Source organism: Chelon labrosus (genome assembly GCF_963514085.1).
Source record: "Chelon labrosus genome assembly, chromosome: 2".
Classification (NCBI taxonomy): Eukaryota; Metazoa; Chordata; class Actinopteri; order Mugiliformes; family Mugilidae; genus Chelon; species Chelon labrosus.
In genome coordinates this window covers 32,639,667-32,659,435 of record NC_140338.1, presented here as the reverse complement: position 1 = coordinate 32,659,435, position 19,769 = coordinate 32,639,667, and the positions used below count along the sequence as shown (strand labels likewise).

At 40.1% G+C, this 19,769-nt stretch overlaps 1 protein-coding gene across 1 annotated transcript in view; it reads right to left on the bottom strand.

The window, feature by feature from the left end:
• LOC311506830 (ubiquitin carboxyl-terminal hydrolase 43-like) overlaps positions 1–19,197 on the bottom strand; it is a 49,131-nt gene extending 29,934 nt beyond the window's left edge. The window contains exons 1-4 of the mRNA XM_084570928.1: positions 18,311–19,197; positions 13,886–14,030; positions 4,359–4,527; positions 1,480–1,591 (exon numbers count right to left, since the gene is read on the bottom strand). Of these exons, the coding sequence (XP_084427054.1) occupies positions 1,480–1,591; positions 4,359–4,527; positions 13,886–14,030; positions 18,311–18,442 (558 nt within the window). The 5' untranslated portion in view covers positions 18,443–19,197. The remainder of the gene's footprint in view (positions 1–1,479; positions 1,592–4,358; positions 4,528–13,885; positions 14,031–18,310) is intronic.
• Positions 19,198–19,769: the final 572 nt, after the last annotated feature.

Genomic DNA, 19,769 nt, shown 5'->3' with positions numbered 1-19,769 from the left:
TATATATATATATATATATATATTTTAAATAATGACTGGTCAGGGGCAAAGTGCCAAAGAGTAAGTCCTCTATAGTCAGAGAGTTTCAATCATTTAGAATTTAAACAAGCATTAAAAAAATCACACACAAACACACTTAACCCTGATGCATTCAGCAGCTCTCAATATAAAACCTGGCCATGGCTGATAAGGTTTCACTAACAGTTCACCGCAAAGGTAAATTCATTTGACTTTTTGCTACAAAATTCAACTTGATCATAAGATTGTTAAGAGCATCAGCTGTGTGGAAGAAGAGCTAGACTGTCACAACTTGAAATTCAGTCAGATCTCAAGTTTTTCATAACTTCACCACTTGCATTTTGTTAAACGAACCTCTGGGTGGCACCAAAACATAATGATAAAGCAAATACCAAACAGATGAACCAATGTGCTTTCACCAGCTGTCTGTCAAAAGAACTGAATAAATATAAGGAGTGAAAGCTGAGTAATGTTTACTGTAGGTGTCTATATTACACAGAAAGCTCACAGGCCACCTTCTTATTTCCTCCTGCAGGTCAAATGTGGCATTATATTCAGCGTTTCCTTTTAAAACAAGAGCAACGAAGCATCACAAAACTTGTAGCCCTCGAGATATAGGTGGTCTTTTCAGCTTAAAACACCTGAGCAACCCATAAATCTATCTAAAAGACCCTTATAAAGCAGAGAGCAGGTGGCTCTGGATAAGGCCACCTCAAATATTGCCTGTCACCCTGGCGTTGCCCATAGCAACTCGACGACCAGCAGCGGGGCTAGTGTGTGTGAATGGACGCTTGTATATAGCTTGCCTATTCAAGAATCTCGGGTTCCTGTTGAGGGCTTATGATGTACAGATCACTTGAACTGTATACGGAGAAACAAATGAAGCTGAAGGGGAGCTAGTCAAGGGCTGTTTTCAAAGCTCGCAGTACGCTGAGAGGAAGAGGTGAATTTTAACATGCAAGCCTGGATTTCCACACAAGACGTTGGGCTAGCAGGATGTTTTGTATAAATCCTGACTAAAGAAGCATGTGTCCACTGAGAAGTAACATCACACATTTTGAAACAACACAACACCTATTGCTTATTTTTAGTTTACTGAAGCGGCAATTGCAGTTAATTTGCAGTTACTGAATTGTCAGGAACCACTGACAAAGAAAAAACTCCAACCTACAATTACTCAAATAATAATAATAATAAAAAACAATTATTCATTCAATGTGATAACTCAGCTTAATAATGATTAAATATTAATCACTAAAATTATGAATGAAACAGCTCAAAATGTGACAGTTAAAAAACATTGAGCAAAATTCTCGCTAACGTCTGCTCTGTGCTGGAACTGCTCTTCCGCTGCATTCCCCTGTTAGAGGTCGCAGGGTCCATGAACCTCTAAGCTGAAGGGTCGCTGACATGGAATGGAGTGGGTGACATGTTATTGGTTAGTGAGGGGACTGAAATTACCTGGGCCTGAGATCCATTCAGCATCAGATAATAGAGCTTGCTGAGGATGCTCTGTTGCAGCTGGTCCCAGGAGATACTCCTGTCTTCAACCATGAGGAATGGAGGCCCAAACCTGAGAGAGGAGAGGAGAGGAGAGGAGAGGAGAGGAGAGGAGAGGAGAGGAGAGGAGAGGAGAGGAGAAAACAGTTTATCTTGAAGTGACATTATGTGTGGTCAGGAAACAAATAAAGCTGAGAAACCGGTTTGTTGTTCATTAATTTATCAATGCCTCATAATGTGTCACTACTTGGGTTAACAGAAATCTTGCGTTCCCTCTGAGTGCTCAGCAGTGACTTTATTATGGGATATGAAATGAGACATTAATAGGAGATTTTCAAAGATTATTGAGACACCTGAGAATCTGAAGATTTAAATTCAGAGGTGTTCTTTAAGTGTAACAGAGAGTCGCAAACATGACTACATCCGCAACATTCATTCATTCATTTTCTGTAACCGCATGTCCTCTGTAGAGTCGTGGGGGGCTAGAGCCTATCCCAGTCGTCATTGGGAGAGAGGCGCGGTACACCCTGGACAGGTCTCCAGTCTATCACAGGGCTAACACAGAGAGACAGACAACCATTCACACTCACACCTACGGCCAATTTAGAATCACCAATAAACCTAACCAGCATGTCTTTGGACGGTGGGAGGAAGCTGGAGTACCTGGAGAGAACCCACGCAGACACAGGGAGAACATGGAAACTCCACACAGAAAGGCCCCAGTCGACTGATGGATTCAAACATCAGTGCTTACCGCCACTTCACTGTAGCACCCAATGTCCGCAACATTCCTCCAATAAATGCTAACCTTCATTAAAGTTAACATGATTTTGGGAGATTTTTACTGAATTGTATGCTGTTTAGTTCATCTTAGTTTCAGTTTATGTAAATATTACTGTTGCAGCACACAACAATATGGTAACAATACTGTGCTTCCAACTTTCCAACATCTAGCTGGAAAATGCCCGCTCCTCTTTCAGCATTGCTTCTCTGTACAAGGCAAGATCCAAGAACAGAAGAATTGGAGTCGAAGAACTTGCCTGCACAGAGAGTCAACATCAAACCTCCCAAAGACCTTAGGGATATGTCAGATCGCTGATTATAAGCCAGACAAAGGCCTGGAAGCTGAATCAGACAAAAAACTTGTGGAAAGAGTGGAAGCATATTGAAGTATAATTTTGGAATGAGTGTCAACTTCTGGTATTTGAACTATATACTATATTGTGCCAGGCATGCATAGAAATTCTACTACAACATTTAATTAGGAATTAATTAAACACAGCTACACTGTAGAGCTATATTGCGTTTTCCTACTCATTTTGGGGATCGATGACTACTGAGACAGAGTCCGATATTTCCCACAGTGGCACAGTTGAGTCTTGTGTCTGTGTGAGCAGATGAGTCTTCAAATGTCAGATCTTGACATTATCAAGCCTTTAAGAACGTCTGCTGTCTGTCTGATCTTCCATCCACACATGGATCTGTGTGTGTGTGAAGACATACACTTACAAGTTACAAGATCCTGCACCAAAGGACACATGACGACTAAAACTAAAGAGCAAAATAAATCTGCCTTTCCTGTATGTTGCTGTTGCTATAAATTATTACCTAACTAATAATGGCATTGGGAACTTCTTTGTACATATTGATCCCTTCCTAATAAATACCTAATATACCTAATAAAGCAGTTATTCTCAGTGCTCATGCAGAGGTGGACCTTACAGACCACATTAGACCCTGATTTGACCCGAGAATGCTGTCTTGATCTTCTCTGATTTGCTGGGTGAGAACCACATGCTTCTAAACCTCACTGAGAGGTACAGGGATGCAATTTAAAATGTGTGTGGAAGTTACCATATATGGTTCCTGGCCCGAAAAACAGTAAAAACACAGGACACTGGCTAAATCCAGTCAAACCAGATACAAAACATACGCAGGATATTTGAAGTTTTAAAATTGTTAAAGACTGCCTGCAAGTTTCCCACAACGAATTTAAATGTTTAATCGAGTACCCTCTTTGCCTGCCCAGTATTTCACTTTTTCATAAATCATAGAAGCTCAACTTGACTATGAGACAGTTGTTCTGCGTCCGCTATGATCCACTGTTGTGAAGTGGATGAATCTTGAATGTAGCCGCAAGATGTTCATGCATAAGTCAATAAATCCTTGCGCGCGCACGTTAAATAAGATTTCTACCGTCTCTTGTCTTCTAAGAGTCTGGATCAATTCAATTTCTGTTGTTGCCTGCAGTGACAATATCGTGACTGAAGAGGTAGATGTTCTCATTCAGCACACAACAGCACAGTTTACCTGCAAGCAACAAAAGCTTCCATTCAGATGCTTTAGCAGTTCAGAAGAGTTGTGATGTTTTCTGGATGAACCAGTAAAACCTAATATTCACAGGTTAAGAGTTCTACTTTTGCTACGTTGTTCAACATCTCAGATTTTTAGCTTAAAGATATAAACTGAGTGTAAGCAGGAGAAAAAAAACAGCCCGGCCTGGGGAATTTGTGCAATAGATTTACAGGTCAAAGTCAAAAAGAAGTTAGATGTTGACACCTCGACAGCACCAGATGACGAAAGGGGAAAATATTAAATCAAGTATTCATTGCAAGGCTGTAGACACAGCAGAGCAAGAGGGAAGATCTGTCAGCAGCTGCACTTTAACAAGATGTCTGACAAATGGAAGATGACACATCCTGAAATGCAATCTCATTTAAAGTTCGAATCACTCTGCTTATCCAATCCACTGGACGATTATATGATGTTGAGTCAAAGACATGTTAACAACAACTGACTCACTCAACAACAACTTGAAAGTTCATCAGCTGCCAGCTCACCTGACGGCTTGCTGACCAGACCCCGCTGTGTTGCAGAGGAGAAAGAGGACCTTCGTGGAGCTGCCCTGGTTTAGGTATTCGGAGGAGAGGGTGCCAGATGAAGGTAACCTCTGAGCATCGGGTCCAGACGTGGAGGTGTAGGGAGAGGAAGGGAGGCTGTGGTGATACCCTGAGCAGAGCAGAGAAGAATAAATGCTGTTTAACAAGCATAGTGCGGGGGTGCAGTCACCGTTTTTTTTTTTTTTTGCTGGTGTTGACAATTTTTATGAAGGACAATTGTCCTTCATTATATGAAGAAATATATGCATGTGTATTTTTATGTATTTTTATTAATGTATTCCAAAGAATATAGATATTTATTCTTCTGTTTGCAAGGCGGTGCATGGACATCTGTTGTCTTCAAATTCAGGTGTGTTTACGCAGTGCTGTTCTAAGAGGAGAGCAACGGGGTGAAGAATATTATTCACAAAACAAAAACACAGAACAAAAAAGAAAGGCATTTGCTGGGGAAAAGTTGGCAATGGTGCACCTTTTCCATTCCTTCTACAAAAGCTTATTTAGAAGCTTATTCTACCGAGCTGGAAGGCAAGACTGAAATGGATCTGGGTAACAAAACAGCTTTGGGTGCCAAAATGAGAAACTGCTATGCAGACGCGACGGTCTAATGTGACATGTTTATACCGTGATCTAAAACACATTTTCAAAAATGCCCATTATGCCGAAATTGCCCTTTGATTCTTATTTACCCCGGGGAGAAGTAAAAAAAAGATCTGCATCCATTACCGCACGCACTTAAACACAAAAAACACGCTGCTGTGATTAATAGTGAGCAATAGCTGCAGGGGATACAGACAGCCCAAACCTCTTGTCTCCCGGGAAACATAAACTTTGACATTATCAGAGGATTTAATTAAACAATGCTTGTTTGATCCTTACCACGCAATTAATCACTGCCACCTTCCAACGTCACGCACAGAACGAGACTAAACACATGGAGGAAAGCGAGCGTGAACAAATGCAACGCTTAGATGTAGCGCATCCACTAAACCAAGCAGACAGATTGTGTGATAGAGTTTCTTTTTATGACTGAACTGTAAAGTTAATGAATAAATACCTTTTAGTAAAAAATAATATCTGAAAGAATGAAAGTGTTAACTACTAAAATGTGTTTGAAAGCTGGAAAATAATGAATTCTGACGGCGCTTTAAAAGGTCATTGTGTCCCGTTTTCTTTGTCTTTACTTTTGTCTTTTTCACGGGGAAGGTTTAAAAGTAAAAGCCGTCTCCACCTGATCATCTCAGTTTAGGTCATGCACTCAGTAACTCTCTGGCTGCTGAGAGTTATGCACCTGTAACTCATATAAATACATTTATTTGTTACGTCAACTCCAGGAAATCTCTAAGAGGTTGCATGATTAGACTGAATTTATTTTACACTATTTCTTGCATGCCTCCCTTCAGAAGAACAATGATGAGGTTCTATGTGAGCTCCCTGGTCTTCCACCGCCCCGCCTCCAGTGGCTCTGGTTCAATCACCAAAGAGTCTCTGACATCAGTTGAGAAGAGCCTTTGCAGAAGGGATACTGATTTATATAGTCAACCCAATCTTTCAACATCACTTTCACTTCTTCTATCAGCACCAGTATATCAGCAAGTCATTTTGAAACCAGAAGGTAATATGTGGTGCATGCCAAGCAGTGTGATTTCACCCACATGCCCCGGGTGTGCTGGTAGAGCCTCCTGGCAGACTCTCATTCTCACACCCCCTTCCCTCCATCCCTGAGACGGACAGAAGAGACCCACAGGAGGAGGCAGGTGTTAGTGGGTTGGGACGAGTGAGCGAGATCAGAATGGAGAGAAAGGAGAAACTGTGAGAGTGAGAAGAGGAAAAAAAGAGCACTGGCTGCCATTTTAAAAAAGTAATTCCTAATGTGAAGCGTGAAGCGGCAGGACTTCAGTCAGGGGAGACGTTCAGGAAGACAGAGAGAAGTGGCACTTTTATGTCCTCTCATAGATCTACTGACTGGTGATCAGTTAGCATGATGTTGAACCATTTGTTTGTGTGTTTGTAACAATGTTACGGTCGCTGAAGGATTCTCTTAATCTGCCATTTGCAATTAAAAGATTGATAGATACCGAAGTGAATTCAACTGAGCGGTATTGTGAGGAGAAAGAAACAAAAAGAGAGGCAGGAATGGCTCCTGAGACTGGAGGTGGTGCGCGTATGGCAACATTAATTAAACAGCTCAGTCCCGCAGACGACACGACGCCTCCTCTGGCACTTTCTCTGCTCTTCTCTCTCCATCCTCCACTTCTTCCTCTTGTCTTATCTTGTACGCCCTGGTACTCTATTTATCATTGCCACTATCTATTTTCTCTTTCGTTTTCCCACAACTCTCCATTATCTGCCTGTTAGGGAAGAAAACAGCCCTCAGCTTTATTGAAGCGGTCAGGTAATGAGAGCAGAAAAAAAGAGGTAATAATTGCTTCAATGGAAGATTACTGAAAGTGTTTCAGATCCATGGTATCCTGATTAATGTAATGGCTTCTCCTTTTTGTACATTTTACCAGCCAGGACTGCGGTATGCAATGTTTATTCTATCTCAGGGATTTTACATAACAAACTTACGTGACTATGTTTACAGGGACAATATTTCTTCAACCAGATTGAAATCATTCGGATTAGAGATTACAGTTGAGCCATTTATACTTACGGTAAATAAAATGATCCAGTAAGATATTATGTTTTCATTCCCCCAAAACAATTCAGGGAATAAGCAGTTGACACGCAGCAAAGGGTGCAGGCTGCAGTGAGGACTATTGCCTTAAGTTTATGGGGCAACTGCACAACCAGGTGAACTATCAGACCACCACAGAAAATATAACTGAAAAAATACGTTTCTTACCTAGACTTTACTGACAACATTCAATTAATTCAACTAAAGAAGACAGATCTTTGTTTGCAGTGTTTACATAGTTATGAGGGGCTATTTTATTCCTACAGAATGAATTATAACAGGTTTACACTAGTAGTCCTTCTATTCGGATCCAGTCTGTTCTGACTGTGGTATTATTCTGATTATTATTCTTGTAAATATTGAGTATATAGATTTTGTTTTCCTATTTTATTAGTTTTTTAATTTTGGTTTTGTAATATGTGATGTATGCCTGCACATGCTGCTGCAACAGTGAAATTTCCAAGTTTGGGATTAATTAAGTATCTATCCATCTATCTATCTATCTATCTATCTATCTATCTATCTATCTATCTATTAGTGGAATATGAGTGTCCACATAAATGCAACAACGGTTTCTGTTAGTGTCTACGCATATTGGAGATGTGCTCTCCTATTATTTCACTCAAACAACACAAACAAAAGCTTTGTTTAAGTAGGCAGTCATATGTTGGGGCTTCGCCAGCGGTAAAAGTCTCCCTCTAAGTGATTCAGGAACAGATGAGTGACCCCTGTCAGTGAAGTTCATACAACTGACCAAAAATACACAGGTAAGTCCTGGCAGATATCTGAGCACAAAATGGGCCTGATAAGATTGAAGCACCTGAGCTTCCTGCCAACAGCAAAATGACAAATTAGGCAGCCGGCTCAGGAGGAGCTCCATCCACCTGATGCTGTTCTATTCTTCCCTCTCTTCTCTTCACCTTTACCTACCTACCTTCATCTTTCGCCACGTTTTTTAATATATATTACAACAAAACGGCAAATGACTGTGTCGACATCAGCCACTACACTCCTGCTGCACCGTCAAATGAAGGAAAAACAAGACATGAGTGCAAGAAAGCAAGAATCATTCAAATTGCCCTGGGTGTTTTCCACTTGGTTACATCGTGTCTTAAATATTAGAAAGAAATATTCCATGCTAAAATCCAAATGCTTGTGACCAACTAATAAAAGAGTAAACATGCCGTATTAAAAGCTAGAAATGTGCACGAACCTCAGAGACGTACGGCATGACAAAAGCTTCAAGCTGAGGACAAATTCTAGAGTTTGTTTGGCAACACATGCAGAAAAAGAGAAACTCATGCTTCGTGCAGCATGATCTGCCCTGCTCACTGGTTCACTTAAACATAATTAAGTTGTGCCGTGAGTTACAATGTGCAGCAGTATGCAATATGCTTGTGGGCAGAGGAAGTTTTTATAGCCAGCATTTACACAGCAATCTTTGCACCATTTGTGTTGTTCTTAATAAGACAGCTGAGCTGAGTGTAGCCGTTATTTCCCCGATGAGTTGAGAACACGTTCCAGAGGCAGTCACGCTGATCAGAGCACCAAATGTAGATACATGAATTTTTTTTTTCTGCCTTCATTTTCTCCAGGTTATTTTAAATCATGCATCCTACTGGAGGGGCAAGAGTTCCCCCGTGAATGTTCTTGGATTATTTTTGCCTTTTCTGAACGGAGTTTGCTTCAGGCAGCCTGCATCTTCCTTAATGGAACTGCACGGGATGTGTGCTTTGCAGGGTTTAATTTGCATATGGGATATCTTTGTCCCAGCGTGAGCCTATTTATGTATGTTTTCATAAGCAGATACACTAGAGAAAATAGTGCATCCACTTATGTAATTGTGGGTCATTACTTTTGCTTTTCACACACCGTCACTGAAACAAATGATATGGCCAAAATCGGTTTAAACCAAAATTCACATTCCCCAGTGTTACCTTTTCTGCTGCAAAACAACATGCAATCACTACATTTTAAAGCAAAATACGTGCTCTTCTGATGTGAACAGCTCAGAAAATGTTTCTTATAATGACCCTACTCTTGTGGCATAAAATAGCCCAAATAATTGTTACAATAAGTCGTAATCATATCTATTTGACAAAAGTGGGAACTGATGTATATAATGCGTTGGCCACATGATTGAGAGCCGTGTGTGTGTGTTCACTCACACAAGAGTAAATCCTTCACTGTAAGCAGATGTGACGGCCAAGCTAAACACCTCAGAGTGATGGTAAAATCCCCCACTCTCCGCCGCTGATGGAATGACACAGTGGTTTACCCTCGACTCCCCAGCACCTTGTGACAGGACCTGAATGCGTAATAACCTGCTGTTTGTGGAGGCCCGTGGTACAGTAAGTGAGTGTAAATGAGAAGCACAAGCTGAAAGAGAGACTTTGAGACACTGTGAGAGCACTGCACCCATCTCAGAATGTAGATGCTATTTGCGTGAGTGAATTCCTAACCTCTTTTCTTCCACTGCTGCCTAACCCTAACCACTGTTTTTAACACATAGTGTAAACAGGACACATTGTCTTTTTTGGTGTGGCCCAGCTGGTCCGTTTCTCTGTGTGCAAGCAAATCCCGCAATCTGCTCTGCTAAAATCTAAATTTGCCTCTCCATTTTACCATGAGACCTTGCTGTTACATTTTAATTTCAAGGGAAAAAAGTTAGCAGGCTAAGCTTCCCCCAGCTTCGATTCAGCAGGAGTCATTTTCTTGTGCAGCTTTACGAGGTTTTATCAGTCCATTTATGTGCAAATTCCCGGGACCGTTGGTGGGCAAATTAGAACCAATGTTGTGGTGCTTTGGACCTAATTGATTTTCAGTGTTTTCCGCCAAGAGATCTCCCGCTGCCATGTCCTCTAAATGCAAAAAAGCACATTATTGTACCTGGATGTTGATCCTGAAACGATAAAAAGTATATATCCAGCTCCTTCCCAGTAAAACACACAGCCGCTTACTATGGAAGATGAATTCCCTGCTTTCAACAAACACTTCAGCATCAAAACCTAATGTAGAGGTTTACATTCTCTGCTCTCTTTGCCTAGCTGCTGAATGAAGAACAATTCATTATTCGTTTATCCATATCATTGACTGAAGACAGATCTTTTGGGGTGCTTTTTTTTTTTGCCTTTTAACCTCAACACTGAGGAAATTTGAGAGACAAGACAGACCCGGCTGTTGGCTGGTACACTACATTTGTCCTGACTAAAATTACCCATTCAATTTAATTATAAGGCATCATTAACAATCCAAGTAGTCTCAAGAGGCTTAACAAAACCCAGAGCCTGAACCCTCCAAAACAAGCATTGGGGCTTGGTGTTTTAAGGGAAAACTTTCTTTCAAATGTAGTCAAATATGTCAAGTTTTAGATGGACTGTTGTTGTACAGACATGATCACGCAGATACTTGTGCGCCTGTAGATGTTTGTCTTGTTTACATTCTGTTCAGACCTAAAATAGAAGTGTGTTCTAAAACATGAGGGGGTGTGTGGGAGAGGACATGTTACAAGGAGTGGATGGAGGAAAGCTGATTAATCCAGAAAGGCCAGTTACAATACATCTATAAAAACTGGAAACATGATTGAGACTTTCTGATGATCAAGTTCATCCATCATCTGTACATGCCATTGCATGCCCCAATTCTGATGTCCGACATAGTGAGACAGTGGTAATTGGCTTCATTCCTCTATTTCACACCCTGTTAAAGCACATGTTAGGCCCACACACCCTCATCTCTCTTCTGAAGAGGTCAGTAGATGAAGGCTAAAGAAGTGTGGATGGAAAATGTTGGAAGGCACAGTCAACAAGAAGGACACGTTCAGCTGCTCCGCATCCTTGTAGGACATTGGCTCGGGACGGTGACTGATCAAGGTCCGAAACCAGGAGGAGGTGTTCACTGATTTCATAAAATAATGGATCAAAATGAAGCTCATGAACTTGCCAGAAAAATTCACCTCTCTTGGAGCAAAACAGAACCCGGACCTCCTGAGGAAGCAGTGAGTCAGAGTTCTTCACTGTGTTGCCAGCCCTATGGTCTTTCTATAGGGTCATCTGTCATGGGAGTCGTTCAGCTTTACTTTTTCTTACAAGCTGCAAAAACAAACTAGATGATGGACACTGGCAACACTGTAGCTCTACCTGGCATATGTGATTAGGACCAAAATAAAACAACACAACTCAAAGGCACACAGAGACACTGATGTAATGTAGCTTGTGAAATTCCACTGTATTTCTTACCGCTGCCATTTTAACTGATTACTGGGGCACATGATTGGAGCTTGGATGAGGATCCCAGCTAGATGTGACTACTGTCGGTTTTTAAATGGGAGTGTCATTGTTAGTGACTACAATTTATATACAAAATGAGTGAAGGGAACTTTTTCAGTTTAATTGCAAAACTGTTTTTTCTGTGTTCTGCTGTCCCATAAACTACAGTAGAGTTTAATTTTCTGACCTTTTATACAATTTGTGATGACTGATTATGTACTAAAAACTTGGCTGGAAAACACTCTAAATAACAAAAATGTGTTATTTTACGAGTAAGTGTTATGCCATAAAATTGAACTACTGTAGGTTTCATGTACAAACTTCCCCTGTGTTATATTATATAAACAGTATAACAGTATAAGACTTTATTAAGAGGATATTGTGCAGAAAATACTTCCATGTGTCAACTTTTATCTGCAAAATACCCTTCTGAGGTGATGAGTGCATAAATTCATGGGCTACACACTAAGACCTGACATAAATCCCACCGAATGAAGTTATGATTACCTGAAATCTGCTCCGCTGTGATCTTATGAATTATTCGGAGTCGTAACCATTCATCATTTCCATCAGCCGCTCACAAGAATAGAAGTCACTTTAGTGTGACTCATTACGTGTGTGTTGTGAGCAAGGCTTCCCTTTGGGGCCCATGTATTTATGAGGCTCTCTGGGGTAATGCTAATAGATTCATTACCTACTTCACTTACATGGTGGCTGTGTGTGTGTACTTGTATTACTCATGTTGTGAGGACATACGTGGGTTCACACAGTCATGTTATGGGAACCCAACTTCCCTTTGGGGCCAAAGGCAATTCCCATAAACTAATAATTACATTTTCGAGTGAAGACTCTGTTTAAGGTTAGGATTAAGTCTAATGATTCTGCATAGTGTTAGGGCAAGTGTCCGGGAAATAAGTGTAATGACCTGCTTGTGCTTGTGCTTAACTGTGAGTGAAAGCATACAGCATGTCTGCACCTTCTCTCAGTACTGACACCGTTCTCACTGTGTAAAGTGACAAAAGAATGCCTCCTGTTCAGAAAGTGAAGATTCTTAATTTTTCATGAGCACTTTGAGCATAGAAGTGAATTATTGATGTCATTCTTCTTCAGGGGTAACATAATCCCCCATAACGGCTTGAATGAGCAGCCTTGAGAACAAAGGCTAACCACAACTTGCCTAGGTGGCATCCCATATAGATCCCTTTTAATGACCTTACAATTCTGGTGGTAAAATGACTCAGTTGGGCCTGATTCAGTCTTTGTTCTAGTAAAGTAATGTCATGGCTTTTATATAGGTCTCTATATAGTAAAAGTGGCAGGACAGTTACAGATTTGCAGAACAGCTTCAACAGTAAAAGAGATAATACTGCCTTTATTGCCTCATAAGTGAGGTTGTGGCACAAAATAAATGTTTTCCATAATCCAATTAACCTAAAATTTTATGTTTTAAAAGCTGAAATATAAAAAAATATAAATTTCAATTTTATTGTTAGTGTCTTTGTGACATTATTCAAAGGTGTCCTGAAAAGTGGTTTTAAAGCTGTGGCAGCTGCCACCTTGGCACTGCCTGGCTCTGCCTAACGTGATATGAGTGTAGCTGAGGCGGGTGGATGACAGAAAGCCTAGGCAGACAGCTACCGTCATACCTTTAAGTCTTGATATAATTTAAACCAGTGAGTTATACAAAAGCAGAGTCTGTTTTTTTCTTGACTATAGACGCGAGTATGTTTTAAACTTCCCATGATCCTCTGATCCTTTAAGCTCAAGTACAGATTACCATTGTGCCACAGACCTTATTTTTCAACAAATATATTCGGACATTCAAACCATAACACTGTTAATGTAATTGCAGTAAACATTACCAATCTGTATCGCAAATCACAAAGAAGAAAATGTTTTTTTTTTCATTCTGCTTTCCCTTATCCTCATGTCAATAATGCATTCAGCAGTGTCTTGCGTGGATTAAAAGGAGTGATGGTAATGTAAGGCTGACTAAATCTCTGTGAGTGTAGGGAGACAGAGCTCCTCTGTTGCGGCCTACGTCATGGAGAAAAAAACAGATAATAGGAGAGCAAGAACCTGAGAAAGTTCATGAACGGTTTTACAACCGACCTATAGTGTTGTTATAGTGTTGTTTTCGGTGCATTCATTTAAACTACAGAAGCTCACCCAGGTGAGACGAAAGTCTTATGTTGGATGATGCTGCCATTCAGACATGAAATTCAGGTTATTTGTGTTAAGCTGCATATAGAAATGAAAAGAGGAATACAAAGCACGCTGCGCACAGTGGCCCCCTCCTAAACAAACTAAAAGTCCTGCCTTTGAAAAAGACAGTGGTTGATGAAGCGCTAGGGCTCAGTAGAAGTGAGAAATGGTTACAAGTGGGAATAAAAGTTAATAAAGACGAAAGATGGAAGCTGACGAGGAGAAAATTGGAAATTAGGAATGAACAAAATTGCCAAATGAGTGTGGGAAGTCACTGCCTGCAGTGCTTTTGATAGACAACATGTTGCCATGGTTACCTGAGTGCGCTGCGGAGCCCCTACGGCTCGATAGGGGAGGGGCTTGGAAGGCGTAGACAACATCGCTGTCAGCAATTGAAGTCAGGTCGTCGTCATCTGCGAAAGAACGCTGGAAACCCGTGGAGTACAACTCTGATAGGACGACCTGGGGAGAGAGAAAGAGAGAGAGCGAGGGAGAGAGACAAAAAGAGAGAGAGAGAGAGAGAGACAGAGAGAGAGAGAGACATTGTGAGCATTTGCTTCGACAAACCTATCTCATGGAGCCCTTTCAAAGCTGATTTCCTGCAAACTGAAATCCCTAATAGGAGACAACAAAGAATTTAATTAAACTGAAAAATAAATGAGTACCACTGCTCTCCCTCTGTAATAATTTTACGGCTACGCATGACTCACAGAAATAAAACTGTGAGTCAAAATAAAAATGTTGTGCTGCAAAGGGGATGATTTTAACTCCATCAAAACATCTTAAGTGACAAGAGTTACGCATTTCAAACATGTGAAAAAGCACATGTAGGCACTGCATTAAAAAACTGAGAAGTCTGTGTTTATAATTTGTGTTTTATGTAAATGTGTCAGTGCAATATTAAGCTTCTGGTTTATGTGACAGAATTTGGATGTTCCTTGCTAAAAATAAACATGCAAGTCGTCTATTTCACGTACACACAAGCTTGTACCTTTGTCCTTTTTTATCAAAGACCTACATATTGTGTAACTGGGATGATAATTATTTGATGATTGAATCGAGAGTGTGTGAATATCAGCCATTCAGCTATGAGTCACATTTACAATTTATGTGGCCAAAGTTAATAGAACATTTACAGCAAATCCTGATTTGCAACTCTGTAAAATGATAACAGAAAACATACATTTCAGAGTGGCTGCCGGGTTTAGTGGTGAATGATTTTAATATGCCTAATTGATCAAACTATAGGTAACCATAGCAACAGCCATTTGTGATCATTTAGACCTTACAATGAGTTTAACTAGATAAAAAAACATGATGATCTCAACACAGACTGTGGTAAGAGGCCTTCTCTCTTTATCTGGAAAGCAAAGGACATTGTTTGAGGGAGCCTTGATTCAAGATAATTATGGTTCAGCATATAATGAAGATTTTGATCATTATGTTAGTGGAAAAAAGAACAAGAAGAGGAAAAGAATGAAAGAATGTATTAATGACTGCTGAAAACAGGCTCAGGAGCTCCATAGATGCTAGGCAAAGGGAGACATTGAAAACATGAATTTGGCACAGCTATGGAGCTTAGTAAGGAGGTGTAAATACACGCACGCTAAATCATATGGGTTTTTCTGACCAATACCAATTATTCATTTATTCATTTTTAGAATCACCAATGAACCTAACCAGCATGTCTTTGGACGGGGTGGGAGGAAGCTGGAGTACCTGGAGAGAAGCCACGCAGACACAGGGAGAAATATATGATATGATCTTCCACACTTAATATCATTAAGTTTGTTTGTAGGTTTCTTTTGTAGCTCACTTTTGCCCCGTGGAGCCAGTCAAGTACCTGTGGGCATGTTACCGCTCCTCAGCATTAAGGGGCAGTAATGACTGTCAAGACAGATTGGTGTGCCAAAACGTAGACAGTGCCCTCATAAACTTACTTGGGCAAAGGAACTAAAGTGATATTTCTACTACCAGAGGTGCTTTTACAAAATAGTACTTTTCAGTTTTCAAGATAAAAGCCTTGAAGGGTAGGGACTGGTTGATTTGGAAAATGTAACAACATTGAGTCCCCTGGACCTTTCTGTGGAGGAGTCTGTCCACTGTCAGAGGATGAGACTGTAAAAAAATAAACTTGGGTATTGAAAGAATTCATAATTCACATTTATGGAACCCACTGTGGGATAAATAAAGGATTATCGTATCCTATCTTATCTCATTAGTGTAATCCAAATCTCCCGGTGTCCCTTTTCCCCATGTCTCTCCCACAAATGCATACGTGATGTGAGTGCAGTGCAGATTGGCTATTTACTCATAACATACAGTATTATCAATTCAATGTGTGTGGGCAGAACACTGAGCCCGACTAGAAGCTGACACTGTTCAGAGAGAGGCGGCAGCATCAAAGCCAAAAGAGAGCATTCTTCATTTAATCTGCAATCAGATCAGACAAATTACAGAGTCTTGTCTATTAAACTTGAATTACATCTCCACCAAACCAGGCAAGTGGCAGTTTACATGCATGTCTGTGCAGACACATATGGTATCCTATGTGAAATGTTGTGAAAAGTTTAGGAAGGCTGAGTGTACGAACTCTTGAGGTACAGGCAGACATGCAATTGATGAGGCCTATTCTTTAAGTCCTAGTGAACATTTGTGCCAAAGTTAAAGAAATTCAGATATTAAAGATATTGCATTCACTAGAATGGGACAGACAAATGGACGGCCCATCCAAAAACATAATTCTTCAGGGCACAGCTGTTGCAGGCGCAGAAGTATACAAATCCAATTTTATAATATAACATTAGCATAAACACATATGCTTTTATATTCAAGGCATAGATGAACACAAGGTCAGCAATATGGATGCTGTACACCAAGCTGTTTGTTTAAAGTGATGACAGACTCACTATATGTATGTATATATAGGTGAGTCCCTGCCACCCTGCACATCCCCTCAGGACAGGAATCCATCTGTCTTTTGATTTTCTTTTGCTAAACCAGCAGGCAAAGCGGTGGAAATTACCATCATGCTGGCTACAGTTTTTTCCCATATTGTTCTCATCTGTCATTGTTCTAAACGTTTGTGCTTAGTTAGCATGAATGCTCCGGCGTGGCCTGTTTAAGCAATGAGTTTGGGTGCAGACCTAAAAGGAATGATCAAAATGTAGGTTTATTTATCTAAAGGCGTGTGAGACGTTAAAGTTTCCTAAGTCAGTGGTAAGTTCTTGTTTTCTCAGGTTCAGTTAACTTGACTCACCCAGATTTACATTTTCTAAAGATGACTTTAAACTCATTGTTCAAGATAAGGCAGCATGGGAATTGGCTTGAAGTGATTCCAACGCAGTAGAAAGGTGTCTGCTACTCAGGAAAACAATGAAAACTTGAACTTTCGACACTGACATTAAGAAAAATCAACAATTTGATCTAAAAAGATGACACTGAGACCATCATTCCTCTCAGCTACCTGCACAAACATTATATCAGCCTGAAATACAGCAGTTGGCCAAAAAACTGATATGTTAGCTAAGTTATCTAATTGCTTGTATTCTGTTCTCTTTATGTTCAGTGTATCTATATCTATATATCTACTCTACAACATTCTCTGCCTGGAGAAAATCTACTCTTAAGTCTACTTTTAAGTTGTAGCAACAAATACAGTTTGACATAGGGTACAAGTATATTCCAATGTACCAATAGATAGTGGAAAAATGAACTTGTGAACCACGTAAAAGGTATTTCATGGTCCATTTGTGTGTTTGGTGCTCTCTTTTCTCCTGCTGCTGAGGATCCAGGTTCAGAAAATCCAGCAGCATTCACCACATGGTACAGGACTGGTGAATGATTGATGAGCACACACCTCTAGGACCTTTTCCTTTACCCTCTCTACTGTTGTCCACATTCAACTGCAAGTGTGTGTAGACATTCAAGTTTGAACGCTATAAAAGAGAATGCTCTCAAAAGCTGCCATTTTTGGAGGTACAAAAGACTGTTCCACACAGAGGTTACCATGAAAACACACATAGATGTTTTGAATTTAAATGTATTAACTAATATGACATAAGATAAGATAGATAAGATCACATGCACAGTTATACAATGCACAGTGAAATGTATTTTTGTACCTGCAGCCAGTAGTAAAAAAAAAGTACTACAGTAAAACAGTAGTAATTGCACATAACACACAAGGTAAACAATATAAGTGTAAATGTAAACCGAGAAAAATAAAATAAAATACAGACTGTAATATAGAATAAAATATAGACGGTAAACTCAAGTGTAAACTTAGAGGGGGGTTACCGTCTATATTTTTTTACCGTCTACATTTAGCTAAGCAAAGAAAGAAAGTTAGATGTTAAAATAATTATTATCTGAACCGTCTCTGGTAAACATTTACTTACTGAAGAGTTACTTGTTAAACTTTAATCTCCTGTATTTAACACACTAATGGATGGTCTAACAGCTCTTTGGATCCATTTTCCTTTGTTTGTAATACCAAATATCTGGTTGAGGTAATAGCATTAGCTTTAATCTATCTGACATCTATCTGGGCTTGTGACGGCTATCGTTCACCCTTTAGACTTTCCTCCATTTTTTTTTCTGTTCCCCCTCCCTTTGAGGGGGAACAGCAGAACATCACAGTTTTATCTAGAAGAGACTTCTAATCAACTGTGACAGAATGTGTGCAGAATCAAATGTACAGAATGTGTGATATCGAATTGCTTAAATCAGTGTCAGTGTACCTGCTCCGGGGAGATGTTGCCCTCCGCTGCTACCATAGATCTCAGGGTGGAAATGGAACCAAAAAGAGGTACCGCCAGCCCCACCCGCAGATACCTCTGACCCTTCGTGCTGAACACCAGCGTCACACACATAGCTCTGCAAGGCAAACAGACATGATGAAGGATTGAGCAGGTAGTAAGCGTACGTACTATCAGCTATCAGTGTGCGTGTAACTTTGTGTGTATAAGGTAGGGAGGTGTAGGAATACAAACAACAGAAGATAAATGACATGCTAGATAAAAGTGATAAATCATTTTGTTCTTCTGTTTAGATCACACGCACACAAACGGAAACTGCAGATACACACACACAAACACACACGCTGTCTAGACGCACATGCATATCCACCAAAGCTTAAAACAAGATTTATGCAACTGTGCAGAATTCAGGGATGCCAGGGGCAACAGAAGTCATGGTTGTTTGTTCAAGAGATGTGTTTGAGCTTAGCTGAGTCTTGATGTACTTTAGCTGCTTAACAGCAAAACAAAACATTCCATAAAGTGGGACTTTGAAATGCACTGTTGAGCTGTTCAGTGTCTAATAAGTTTGAGGAAAACATTTTCTCTGAGACACTGCTGTACAAAATCTAGTTTCATGAGCAGAAATCATCCATTTGTCTGCATCTGATTTAACATCTTAATGATTTAGTTATTTCAAAATGTTGCATTTGCAGGGTTTTGTTTCTCCCATGCGTTTGTGTAGATTTATGCAAGACTGGACATGTCAACACAATATGTACGTGCTTGGATTTGAGAGCAATGACTGTTTAATCTGAAGAAGACCGAACAGAAAAAAATAGGTTGAGTAGAAAATAGCAGGGAGTATAGAGGAAAACACAGTGAGGAGACAAAGTATGGTCACGCCTTCTCATTACGGATGAAGACGGTGTAATAACTGGCACCCCCACTTCCTGTTTCCCATCATGCATTATTCAGGTGAATAATGTGTTAACAGTGGGGAGGGCAGACAGCGGAGGATCTGAGCAGTTGTTTTGTTTACGTTATTCCAAGATGAGACGCAGAGATGCGCAGTGAAAATGCGATGAGAAGTGGGGAAATACAATCGAGAGGAAGAAGAAATAGAGATGTCATCCTACAAAGCAGACTTTCTGCAGCCTCTCAGATGCTCCCTGCTGATTCAGAAGCTGATAATCTCTATTAAACAGAAAAGCTCTCATATGTTCCCACATAAGCCTTTGCAGGTGCACAGAATCTTTCCACTTTAAACCTTTAAAGTGGTCTTTAAAACCATGCAAGAGCCAGTATTATATTCAAACAGATTATAGATACAACACAAGATTATAGACCTAACATAAGGTTAGAGATATAAAAAAGAAGTGTTTCTGTGTGTTTTAGAACAATCACTATGAATAATGCATACCTCAAATTTCTGCCAGACATGTTCCTGAGCATGCTATTT